The 14,408-nt window shown below is 26.7% G+C and overlaps 1 protein-coding gene across 1 annotated transcript in view; it reads left to right on the forward strand.

The window, feature by feature from the left end:
* LOC111634795 (multiple PDZ domain protein-like) overlaps positions 1-14,408 on the forward strand; it is a 194,199-nt gene that overhangs the window by 154,373 nt on the left and 25,418 nt on the right. Inside the window, exons 18-19 of the mRNA XM_023379630.1 lie at positions 8,063-8,361; positions 12,243-12,347. Coding sequence (XP_023235398.1) covers positions 8,063-8,361; positions 12,243-12,347 — 404 coding nt within the window. The remainder of the gene's footprint in view (positions 1-8,062; positions 8,362-12,242; positions 12,348-14,408) is intronic.

Below are 14,408 nucleotides of genomic sequence, written 5' to 3' on the forward strand. Positions count from 1 at the left end.
GACTTATGAATTTTTAGATATAGAAATGAGATTCTGGCATTTTGTTCTTCCTCTACGGTGAACTTGATCGAAGGATAAACAGAGTCCAACAATTGAATAAATTGCTCTAAGTCTTCAGTAGAACTTTCCCACATGAGTAGCACATCATCAACATAATGTAGATACATAATTAGATATTGGATGGTCAAGGGGACATTGAAAATATGATGTTCTATGTTCCTCATAATAAGCTCTGCTAAAATAGGTAATAATGGGGAATCCATAGATACTCCCCGTGTCTGTTTATATATTTTTCCTTTGAATTGAAATTAATTATTTTCAGTAATGAGAAAGAGAGCTTCACGCAAATGTAAAACATGTGATGTTGGGTAACCAGAGTTAAGCAGCAGGGTATTTGCAAGCATGATGGCCTCGAAATGTGGTACAGACGGATATAAGGAGATCACATGAACTTTGTACAATCAGTATGAATTGGTGGGGAGGTATTCTAATTTGTGTAGGATGATTGCTTTTGCATCCATAGAAGATGTGATCACAAATTTAATTCTGGAATTAAAGCAGTAATTTGTTTTGCTAGTGCAGCTTCTAAATAGTATGTGGGATGGGATCGTTTGTTGACTAAAGGTCTTAAAGGTCAGGCAGTTTATGCATGTTAACCTTGAAAAATAATCTAGGATAAGCAACATTTGTTGGTGGATTGGGAGGACTGATTAAGGAAGCTACAATTCCATGAAGTGCTATGATTTTATGTGTTTTTCTTAATATTGTGGATGTAGGATCTTGTTGTAGTATAATAGACTTGGATTGTTTGAGGAATTCATTAGCTCTTGATAGGAAGTCTTGATTTTTGCATAGAACAAATCTTTTGTCCTTATCTGTGACTAGTAGATTTAACTGATTGGATGCAAGAAATGACTTTACTGTCTTCATAGTCTTCATATTTACTTTTCTGGGTCTTTGAACATTGCTATAATGCAATGGTGGTTAATATAGATAGCTCCATGTTGGATTGTAATTCTGGACAGCTGGTGTTCTTTATGGCCACCATGATGAGAGGTATGAGTTGTGAGTAATCCAGCCTGGGCCCTTAGTCTTGAGTTTTTGGTGTTACAACTTCCAATGTGTTGAAGGTGTCACGTGGTACCATCTCACACTCTGACGTCAAATCGGTAGTCTCGAGTTATAACTCACGTGCTTTCCCATCTCACCACGTGAGTTGCTACTCACGTTGAGTTGAGCATGTGAGATCACTACATGAAAGTGAAAATGGCTGACAGATATGCTATTCTGATCGCAATCAAAGCATTAGAAGGAGTTGAAAGAGTTGTTGAAGAAGGCAATGAATTTTTCAACCACGAGTAGATGCCATTTCTTTTCATGTCAAGTCAACTCTTATAAAAAAATTTTAATTCATAATTGATAAAGTTATACAGCAAATTTTTTCCAAAAATAAAAAGAAGTATCTAATTCATCAAAAAAGAATTAAAATGATAGTAAATTATATGTATAAATTATTAAGAGCATAGACACTATATTAAGAGTATTTAGTAATCAGAAGTGTTAAGTTCTGATTAATAAATAATCTTAATAAACAAAACAATTTAATAAATAGATTAAGGAAGAAAACTATATGATAAAAGGATTAAATTAAAATACTTTTTCCATTACACAGCGGACTTTTTAGCTCCAATACACAATTAATTTTTCAACTAATTCTCTCCACAAATTGAATTGTCTTTTTCTTGTAAATTAATTGTCAAATTTTCCACTGTTCATTTTCTTATTATTTTCTATATATGTTACTAATACTTCTTTTTGTTTTTCGTTTCTTTTTTTAAAATAAAACATTGGAGGTTTCCATTTTGCTATAAGACAAAATTTTTAACTATAACATGTGTAAACTAATTCACGTTGATTTGTTTACAACTTGTTACAGTAAAGTTGATTGGTCGAATCATTATTGTCACAAACCCAGATGCATTGTAAATAATCCCATTATGCATTCACTTGTTCACTTTGTAGTGTCAAAATCTATATTTTTACAAATCTACCTAGAAACTGAAGAATTTAATTTTCAAAAAATATCAAAAATATTTCCACAATACTTTACACTATCTATGTAGACATTATTTAATGTAATAAGTTCACTGACATATTATATTCAAAATTGGATAAGTTTATGTATAATATAAATGATTTAGATTAATTTATTTTAAATATGTTTGAAAGACATACCTATAAGATCTTGGCTATAAAAAAAAAGTGTAGTTTAATATTGATATAACTGTTAAATATTAAATTAAATATAAAATTTTTAAATAAAATTAATTTTAATAAAATAAATATGCTTGGAGTAACTATATATATAGTATAATTAAACAATGAATAATAAATACAATTTCTCACAATTTCTTAAAATAATTAAAAAATCTGCTTTATTGAAGCTCACTTAAATTGAGTAACAATGATTTTAATACTTTCAGAACAGATTTAGATGATAACTATATGAAAGCCAGATTTCTGCAACTAGATTAAAAAGACAAACTTAAAAATGATTAATGCTACTACTATCCAACTTTCACTCTGCCTTGTTCTATCCCAAAAAAACAAAATTGAATTTTTTAGTTAATAACAACATTCTGGTTAATATTTTATCATTTTGAAATTAAAATCTCAAATTTTCAAATTGACTATAAATATTTGCAAATTTTAGTCTAATTTAGAATTTAAAGTATTTAATGACAAATCATAGCCTCCTATGGGAAAAGATATGGATTGATATATAAGGATAGGAATATTAAAAATAATGATGATACCACCAAAAATCCAGCAAAAGAAAATATTTAATCAACAAACAAATTTTTTCAACTGTTTTTAACAGCCATCTTCAGGTTACCTATATTCTAATATCAAACATAAAATGTCTGGGCAAAAATCCACTACTGCCATTATTAAACACAGGCATTGAAAAATGAAAATAAAGGACAAATTGCATCCTTTCTCATTTTAATAAAGGACAAGGACAGTTTAGCTAAAATAAAGGATTGTCCTTAGAAATAAGATCATCTGGCAACTTTACTTAACTATCAAATCTAGTTCATTTTTGTATCTCTTGACAATGGGCTTGGTTGCCTGAAAGTATTAGAGAAATTGTTACTTAATACAAGTGAACTCCAATAAAACAGATTTCTACTATGAGATTTTAATTCATTGTGATTAATTTTGGACATTTAGAAGATGTGAAAGCTTTGAATATCAAAATTATTATAGCAACTGTAAAATTCACTTTTTTAAAATATATTTTTAATTTATAAAATGTATTCTAATGACAAAACTTTGAGAAATTATGACAAAAAACTTCTTTATTGGAGCTCATTTATGTTGAATAAAAGTTTTTCTACTTGTTAATATTTTTGAGCAACAAACTTATAGTCAGCAAGTCAACATATATACAACATTTGTATATCTGCTGCTGATGACTTGTGTATCTCCTAATGATGAGCTTGGTTACCTGAAAATACTAGAGAAACTATTATTCAATGCAAGTGAGCTTTAATAAAGTAGATTTTTATTATATATTTTTAAAATATTAAAGTTTTCTCTATTTGAGAAATATATGATATAATTAATTTTTTTAATTATAGCCTAATCTATTTGAATTTTTAATGTCATGATGTTTATTATTGAAGTGAAGTTCTTTATCAAATTTCTAAAATTAATTTTATTTAAATAAATATTATATATTAATATTTTTTGCAATCTAAATATAATTAAAAATACTTGTACATTATTTCTTTATAGCTAAAAATTATCTATCATTTATTTAATTTTATATCTTTGTATTTTAATTGATGAAAAATAAAATATAAAATAGACAAATACATAACATTTTCTTGTACATTTTTTAAAAGTTTTCTTTACCTGTATATCTACATACCATTACTTACTAAGCATTACCTGTGAATCCTTATAAAGATAGAATTGAACCAACAAACTGCTGATATTTAATATAATTAGATCAATTGCAAATAGGATTCAATGTAGAATATATGACTCTTACTTTGCAATAATTAAAGATATTCTGTTGTATTCTGTAAGACTTCTTTGAAAGTATTGTATTACAATTTTTAACAGACCATTTCTTTTTCTTTCTGTCTGCCATATAGGATATTTCCAAAATATTATCGGTAGGAAAAACTTTTTAATATTATTTTTATTATATTTTTCTACTTTCTGATAAATTTTAAAATTAATAATTTACATTCTCATAATATATTATTTAAAATATATTAAAGTTATACAGCAAATTTTTTCCAAAAATAAAAAGAAGTATCTAATTCATCGAAAAAGAATTAAAATGATAGTAAATTATATGTATAAATTATTAAGAGCATAGACACTATATTAAGAGTATTTAGTAATCAGAAGTGTTAAGTTCTGATTAATAAATAATCTTAATAAACAAAACAATTTAATAAATAGATTAAGGAAGAAAACTATATGATAAAAGGATTAAATTAAAATACTTTTTCCATTACACAGCGGACTTTTTAGCTCCAATACACAATTAATTTTTCAACTAATTCTCTCCACAAATTGAATTGTCTTTTTCTTGTAAATTAATTGTCAAATTTTCCACTGTTCATTTTCTTATTATTTTCTATATATGTTACTAATACTTCTTTTTGTTTTTCGTTTCTTTTTTTAAAATAAAACATTGGAGGTTTCCATTTTGCTATAAGACAAAATTTTTAACTATAACATGTGTAAACTAATTCACGTTGATTTGTTTACAACTTGTTACAGTAAAGTTGATTGGTCGAATCATTATTGTCACAAACCCAGATGCATTGTAAATAATCCCATTATGCATTCACTTGTTCACTTTGTAGTGTCAAAATCTATATTTTTACAAATCTACCTAGAAACTGAAGAATTTAATTTTCAAAAAATATCAAAAATATTTCCACAATACTTTACACTATCTATGTAGACATTATTTAATGTAATAAGTTCACTGACATATTATATTCAAAATTGGATAAGTTTATGTATAATATAAATGATTTAGATTAATTTATTTTAAATATGTTTGAAAGACATACCTATAAGATCTTGGCTATAAAAAAAAAGTGTAGTTTAATATTGATATAACTGTTAAATATTAAATTAAATATAAAATTTTTAAATAAAATTAATTTTAATAAAATAAATATGCTTGGAGTAACTATATATATAGTATAATTAAACAATGAATAATAAATACAATTTCTCACAATTTCTTAAAATAATTAAAAAATCTGCTTTATTGAAGCTCACTTAAATTGAGTAACAATGATTTTAATACTTTCAGAACAGATTTAGATGATAACTATATGAAAGCCAGATTTCTGCAACTAGATTAAAAAGACAAACTTAAAAATGATTAATGCTACTACTATCCAACTTTCACTCTGCCTTGTTCTATCCCAAAAAAACAAAATTGAATTTTTTAGTTAATAACAACATTCTGGTTAATATTTTATCATTTTGAAATTAAAATCTCAAATTTTCAAATTGACTATAAATATTTGCAAATTTTAGTCTAATTTAGAATTTAAAGTATTTAATGACAAATCATAGCCTCCTATGGGAAAAGATATGGATTGATATATAAGGATAGGAATATTAAAAATAATGATGATACCACCAAAAATCCAGCAAAAGAAAATATTTAATCAACAAACAAATTTTTTCAACTGTTTTTAACAGCCATCTTCAGGTTACCTATATTCTAATATCAAACATAAAATGTCTGGGCAAAAATTCACTACTGCCATTATTAAACACAGGCATTGAAAAATGAAAATAAAGGACAAATTGCATCCTTTCTCATTTTAATAAAGGACAAGGACAGTTTAGCTAAAATAAAGGATTGTCCTTAGAAATAAGATCATCTGGCAACTTTACTTAACTATCAAATCTAGTTCATTTTTGTATCTCTTGACAATGGGCTTGGTTGCCTGAAAGTATTAGAGAAATTGTTACTTAATACAAGTGAACTCCAATAAAACAGATTTCTACTNGATAGTTACTTCTTAAAATAAATAAATTAATCATTAAAAATTTTAGGGAAAAATTATTTTTAGATTCTAATGTCAAAAATAAACATCTTATGTAAAAATATATTAACTTACTTTAATAAAGCAAGCAATACTCCTTTATTATGGTTTAGAGTTTAATCACTGTTTACCAGTGTTAAAGGTGTATTACTTGCTTTATTAAGTTAACTGCAGTTGCTAGTCTAACTTTAGCATGTTTAAATTTTAACTCTTTTATTTCATAAAATAAATTGGACTTATTTAATATTAAATTATTTTTTAATTAATTAAAATTTATTATATTTATAAGAGTATATTTATAAGAGTAATTATAATAGTCAATATTAATATGTATTATCTTATTTAAAATTAATACAAAATATTAGGTAATTTCAGTTTTTTCCTAAACTCATTAAAGTGTAATTTTGAAAATATTTGTTTTCTTTTGAAATATTCAGTTAATACTGATAATTATTTAACAATTCCATTTTTTCCTATTCTATTTCATCTTTCAATATTCTTGTAATGTCTCTTGTTATTGCTTATACTGTATATTTATATTAATAAACAAATGATACCAACAGATATTATCTGGCAGTTTCATTTTGTTCAATTAATTTTGTCAGATTTTGTTCAATTGATTCTATAATGCTTAAATAAACTTTCATAATTTTAGTGATAGTGTTTGAGACTGCCAGATAATATCCTTTGGTATCATTTGTTTATTAATATAAATCCTTTATTTTTTATATTCCGGGCACTCTTTTTATGTTTACTTTATTATCTTTCTCATTAGTTAATAGTTTAAAGACTGTCATGCACTATGTACAGACAACTTTGCATTTTAAGTTCATAGCTGTTCTTGTGTAGAGTTATGGAGCTTGGGTTTGTAATCTAATAGAATATAGGCTTGTTTAGAATCTTTTTTATGGTCTGGTTGCTGCAGCATTTTTCCTTCTAAATTCAGAAACGAGACTAGTCTTGTATTCATGTTTTACAGTGATGTTTCAACCAATTTCATTTATCTGTCCTTTCAGTTGAGAGCAGTGTGTGTATGCTGTATGCTCTATGTATGAGTGCATTGAAGGCCAGTCAATTGAATTGAAATTATACTTTTGACTGGTTGGAAAATTTCAGCAGTCAAAAGCATAATTTTTAATTTCCAAACATTAAATGAGCAAGAAAGTCAGTTAGAAATAATTTAACTGTCAATAATGGAATCAAACTGAATGAATTTTATTTGTAATTTTACTCAAAAGCTTGAAAAAGTCAGAAAATGATGATAATTGAGGAAAATAGAGAAAATGGGAAAGTGTGTGCTAGAAAAGGGTAGAAAATGGGGATTAAAAATTTGATTTAAATGGAATGGGAGATCATTTACTGATGGTTGGTTATGGTTTCCCAAAAATAAGACCTGCATTAAAAGTAGTGTACCACAGATTCCTAAGCTTAATGATTATATTCTCCTGAAATTGATAGACAGTAATCCATATTTGATCACCAGAGAATTAGCACAACAACTTGAGTGTTCCCATACACTCCAAAAATTGACAAAGTCTAATACCACCATGATAATGTATTAGCACACAGAGCAAAGATGACTTAAGAGATGCTGGCCAATCTGAGCTGGGAGGTTCTATTTCATCCACTTTACAGCCCAAAATGATGCCAACTGACTACCATCTGTTTTGTGCCCTGCAGAACTATATTGTTAATATACAGTTCAATGACAATACTCATGAAGAACAATGCTTGAAACATTCTTCAGAGAAAAATCCCAGTCATTCTATGCTCATGGGATTGAAAGTTTGCGGCAAATGTGTTGAGATGTGATTGATATTGATGGTGGTTACATACAAGACTGATCTGTAATTAATTGTTGTTGAGTTAATTATATATATATATTAGTTTTTATAATTTTTAATTATTAACCAAATTGCTATATTTTTGTATTATAATTGAACTATTTCTTTGGATAATAGGTGAAGAGATTAAAGATTCAAAAGATGCTGACTCATTTGTTTCTTCAGATGACACAGAATATAAAAATTTACTTCTATTTGAAAAAATAAATAATACTGTTATACAATGGGGTCCAAAAAGATTGGTAGAAATTTGGAGAGAATCAGATTCAGGTATTGGAATAAGCATTGTGAAAGGTGTAAAACAGAATGATGACAATTCTGATACAGCTAATTCAGGAATTTTTATTAAAAATGTCCTTGATGACAGTCCTGCTGGTCAGACTGGTGCTATTCGAAAAGGAGATAAAATATTGGAGGTAAGTTTGGAGTTATATATAAGAAAAATAAAAATCAATAGTACTATATTTTTGTGCAAATTATCTGTAGGTTAAACACAATTTGAAAGTGATGGGGCATGTTATATACAACTTTGTACCTATCAATGGCATTCTACAATTTTGAGAATAAGGGAATAGTCAGATACAAGAAGACCAAGGCTTGTCCTCCATATTGTTTTCAGAGAATGTTATTCAATTATCTTAGAATTACTATAGTTACCTAATTTTACCTAATTGAACTAATGTGATATGTGTGTGTTTATTTTTATTTAAAGTAACAAAGCTGATTGTTTGGTATCAAGGGATTGTAAGCATCTCCCTGGATATGCTCTGGCATTCATGGAGCAGCTGTTGCTCCATAGGTGCAAGGTGTAAGGTGGAACATGTTACTAAAAGATTTTATTTTTGTTCTAGCAATTTTCTGTGAATATGCATTCAAAAATATGGTAGTGGTTTTTAATTTTTTTAATCATAAATTTCTAAATTTTTTCATCCTAATCATCATTTCTATTATCAGAGTTCAGCAAATTCTAACTGTTAAAGTATTTGGATCAGAAATTCCAGTTTCAAAATTATTTATTGAAATTTACTAATATTTATATCTAATATACAATAATATAAATTTAATTATGAAGTATTAAACTTTTAAAAAACTTATATATTTTACAAATAAATCTGTAATCAAATATAAAAGTAAAGTAAAAGCTTCTTTCATTTAATTCTTTTAAATTAGATCATCAGATAATATTTAAACAATTAAAACTATTTAAATGTAAATCATGATTTTAAAACTATTCATCAGATGAAACTTAAATTTAACATCATAAAGGTAAATAATAACCCATTTATGTTCACTGTCCTGTGTACAGGACATCAATATTTATCACTACAGTAAGACCCCGCTTAACGCTGCCTCGCTTAATGCTGATTCAATATAATGTGGTCTGTTTGATGCCTAAAAAACACTCAAAATTTACACTAATTCAAATTAATGCAGTATTTCATTGATTCGTATATAATACGATTATTCCCAAACACGAACCAATCAGTGAAAGGTGGCAATTCGTCATAGTGCTGTCCTTCCCTTAAATCTATGTTTGTTTTGTGCAATTTTGGAAAAAATATAACATTATGGATGCCATAGGAAATATCAACTTCGCTTAGCAAGAATTAACTGATAAATGCATGAACGGAGTGTGGAAGTAGTTATAGCTGAAGGTATCCAAGAATTCTCATCGAGAATAGCCTATCGCTGTATCGTTAGGTTGACAAAATTGTCAACTTAATCGATACAGGAGATGTAGATGAGCAGGATATTGGGGTTACTGCAGGTTTCTGGTAAGAGCCTTACCAACGATGACCTTCAAGAACTGGCAGAACAAGGAATTCATGTAGAACTGGAAAATAGAGATTCTGAAGATGAAGAACCCAAAAAATTTCTCTACAGTTTTCCTTAGTAAAAGTTTGGTAACAATAACTGAAATCGTTGATCAAATTGTAGTGAATGATCCAGATTTTGATAGGAGTGCCAAAACAAAATGAGGCGTTTTGGATGCAATCTTCTGCTACTGACATTTGCTTAAGGAAAGAAAAAGAACGTGACCAATGAAACTACATGACTTTATTGCAAAAAACAAGAATTTCAGAAGAGGTAGGACTTCGTCACAAAAAATTAACTTTACATTTCTGTGCCCATATTTTTATGTGCTGTATAATATATATTATTATGCAAAAAATTTATATAAAAATAACTTAAGATTATAGTAAAATGTGCTTATTTTTTGGTTGCATCCCTATTTACTCTATGTTAAAATAGTCTTGTTTAATGCTGTTTCGCTTAGCGCTTTGTCATCTAGGAACGCATCCCATGCGTTAAGCGGTGTCTTACTGTACTTTGTATTTTTTTTTATTTATTTAGGGAAAGTATGTGTTGAGACCTGTTTAGAATTAAAGTATAGACTTCCTTGAATATACATGATAAGTCATTGAAATTTTGACTTTGAAGAGAGTGGCTGTTTGTATTTTTAATTTAAGTGTTATAATGAATTTGGAGGGGATTAAGTTCTAAGCACTTGAGGGCCATTTACCATATTTTGATTAAGAGACTAAAATTTTTAATTATGCCACCAATTGGTTATTTATATTACTTGAATTTATTTAGTGGGCTAGTTTGGCTTTATTACTACTATAATACACCTTAAATGCCTTATAATTATATAGTAAATTTTTTTTTATTTTTGATTCTTTCTGCCTTGTGGATTCTAAGAGTGCCTGTTTTTTATACCCATCTTGGGTTTGGCCAGGTCAGTGCTGTCTTATTGATTAGGTACTTTAGTCACAGTGCCTAGAGCCTATGAAAAATTAAGGGCCTATAAAATTAAAAATTGAGAAAATACAAGTTATGGGAATGAAAATAAAACATTAAATTTTTGCTCAGTCAATTTATTTTATGTAGACTTTCCTACACCTTTTGCATGCAAAATCTTTAATAATTTCCTCATCTGGCAACTATTTTAATATTTCGCTTTCTATAGAAAGTACAGATAAATATGATAATTTTGTTTGAGACAAATTAGATTTTAAATGATTTTTAATGCAATTTAATGCTGAAAAAGATAATTTTCCTTCAGAAATTGATCCTAAGATTGACATGTACAATACATTCTAAGAGCAATATTTATATTAGGGAAGCTGGATACTAAATTCTGTTCCTTTTTGCAGCAAAAATAATTCTTGTACTGTTTTGCAATCTGGAAATAATTTAAAAAGATATAAAAAAAAAAAATAATAATTATATTTAAAAAATTAAAAAGTGTCTAGGGCCTACAAAAAGCTTAATGTGACTCTGAGCCAGATGGAGATAACCAGGTAATGATGGACAGGACCTGACATATTTAGGACAGATTATCCATGCAAAACTCCTGGAATTGCTTGCCTGGATTCAATTCTTGTATCAGTGATAGGCTGATGCCTTTACTGCCTTGGTCATCTAGCCAGCCTATTAAATTATTGTAAATATATCTTGATTAGATGAATCTACTCCTGAACAGTTATTTAACTATGGTAAATTTGTTTTAAATGAATTGAAAATTATTATTATTATTTTTTTATCTTTTTACTTACATCAGCATTAATAAATTAAAATTTTAAAACATATTTAAAAGAATTAAATGCAGTAATACTGATTTGAAAAACAAAATTATAATTACTAATAAATTTCAAATCATTTTCATCATTTTTAATCTCCTAAGACTTTAAATGATAGTATTTTTGTTTTATTTTAAACTAATTTTATACATTTGTTACAAATATGTGAATACACTACACCCTCGATGTTCATGGACATCAGTGTTTAGGAATTTGATCATTTGTGATAGGAAATTTATGCACCAAAATTTCAACTTTTATGACATGTTTTGGTTTTTTGGGAAATGGGAGATTATGTACTACTGTAAATTGGAGTTGGCACCTGTGTGAGCTGGATGTTTGAGCAGGCACAATGCTAAAAGATCACTGCACTTACTCATTCATATGGTATCTGTCATGTTACTGTTTTGTTTATTTTTTCTTTTGGCTTAAATACAATGACTTTTGCAGCAATATAAACCATCGCAAAGTATATTTATTTAATAAAACCATTTTTCTGAAAATTTTTTAAAAGAAGTAATGTAAAGTTTTGGAATAAATTACAAATTTAACATTGAAAATGGAACTTGGTGTTTGAGAATTTGATGTTCATGAATGATTACTCACTTCCAATTATTCACAAACATGGGGATTAGTGTATTGTTGTTTAAATACTATGTAAAATTCAATTTTATATGTTATTTTATTTACTTAGATTATTATAATTTTTTTAGGTAGATGATATTGACATAACCAATATGGAGTATGAAAAAGTTATAGACTTAATTAGAAACAGTAGTAATCCTGTAAAATTTCTTTTACAAAGTCTTGTTGAAATGGTAAGTTTCGAAATATATTCCAATATTCTTTTAATATTAGCTATTCATTGTACTATGTTATTATCATCCTTGTCCTTTCAAATGTGAATTTAGAGTTTCAGTTGTCATTTGACTTACTGTATATCAAATCAACAAATAAACAATTTTTGAATTTTTAATCTGTTTTCTCATGATGCAAAGTAATTAAAGTAATTATAAATGCAAATAAATCAAATTACTCAAGAGTCTACTTGTAATGATTTCACAATATTTTTTAAATTATTAATAGATGGATTATGTTATAATTTACATTCAAATAGAAATTTGAATATAAATTATAACATAATCCATTCCAATTTGAAAATCCTTGTGACAGAATCATACTTGTTTTCTAATCATGCTAATTCAGAAAGTATTAATGATTTTTTTGAATAAGTGATAAAGGCTAACCAAACATGTGGTAGCAGTGAAAATAAGAGCAACAAGAACTGAAGGAAACTAGAAGACATTAAAGCAAAATTAACTAATATCAACATACTTCAATGAATAATACAATATAGTTTTCATAGATGAAACTTAATATAATCATATATTTTATTTAAAATAATTTTATTACTTAGAAAATTTTTAAATAAGATATTTAAAATTATCATTTACATTGATTGATGATGATAATTATAATAGAAGACTAAAATTGCATGTTTTAAAAATGTTAAACTTTGAATAACTTTTATAATTATGTAGTTTGCTTTATTCAGACACAATAATGTGACACCTTTCAAACACTTGGCAGATTACTCATCTCTTTCTTTAGTTGGGACGCTAGTTACAAGTCGCATTTCGGACATTAGCCCTCTTCAGCCAACTAAATATTAAAATCAAACATGAGAAAATTTTACATGTACATATGTGAATTAAAAATTCTGTAAATATAACATATTTAAAAAATTACTTTAAAAGTATAGATTACAACATACAGACTGCATACACAATGGACTGTATTAGATTCCATAGATCGAGTGAAGAAAGAACAGATTGACAAGTCTCGAACTTTGACAACAGGACTTACAAAATTTGCGAACTTTGGCTTTATATAAATAATATTCAAATAAATAAATCGAATTTATAGACAATTTATAACAGTATCTATTTTACCTGTAATTTATATTCTGACTCATCACCCAAATTCACACAATAACTGTTTTAGCCTTTACAAACAAATCTCGCTCATATCTATCTCAGCGACACAATCTTGTTTGCTAATTTGCATATATATCACAGTAAACTACTTTGGAACAATTTTGGTATTCAATAAAAAGTTGTGTACAAACTCAAAAAATTATTAATATATTAATATTAGCTTATAATACTTTGAATTTTTACAATTATTATTTAAATTTACATGAACTTTGAACACTGATGATTATCACCACAACTATATCTAATAATATCTAACATAGTTATAATATTTTTATCCAGTTTTCACTAATTTTGATACTTAAATTTTTATTTATACAATTCTTATTTTTATTTTTAATAATCTTAACACTCTCTTTAAATTTTCTGTGATATGTCTTCTTTTCCTTATGTAGAATCTGTATATTAGATTTATCAATGTTGCAATCATTTAGTACACAATGATCGTGGAATATTGAATTTAATTGGTGATACTTCAAATCAGACATATGTTCTTTAACCCATATTTTTAGCTTGCGTTTCATCTTTCCTATATAAAAACTGCTGTTTTTACATATACATGGTATTTTATACACACTATTTTTCGTGTCTTCTTTATTTATTTTTTGTTTTTTTATACTTTGTTTAGCTTTCAATCTGGAGAATAAGTTTTCATATTTTGGAGTGAGTTTTATGTTATTTTTCTTCATCTCAGTATCTATTTGTTCATACATATGCTTTATGTATGGAAAACCGAAATATTTTATTTTTACTTTTGTTTTTTCATCTTTTATTTTGGTAGTATTATCTATTCTTTGTTGCCATTTGTTAATTAATCTAATTGGATACCCATCTAAATTAAATTTTTTCTTTAAATCATTTATATGTTTATTTTTATTAATTTCT

This window comes from Centruroides sculpturatus, unplaced genomic scaffold (genome assembly GCF_000671375.1).
Source record: "Centruroides sculpturatus isolate CEXI.00-Female unplaced genomic scaffold, Cexi_2.0 scaffold790, whole genome shotgun sequence".
Taxonomy (NCBI): Eukaryota; Metazoa; Arthropoda; class Arachnida; order Scorpiones; family Buthidae; genus Centruroides; species Centruroides sculpturatus.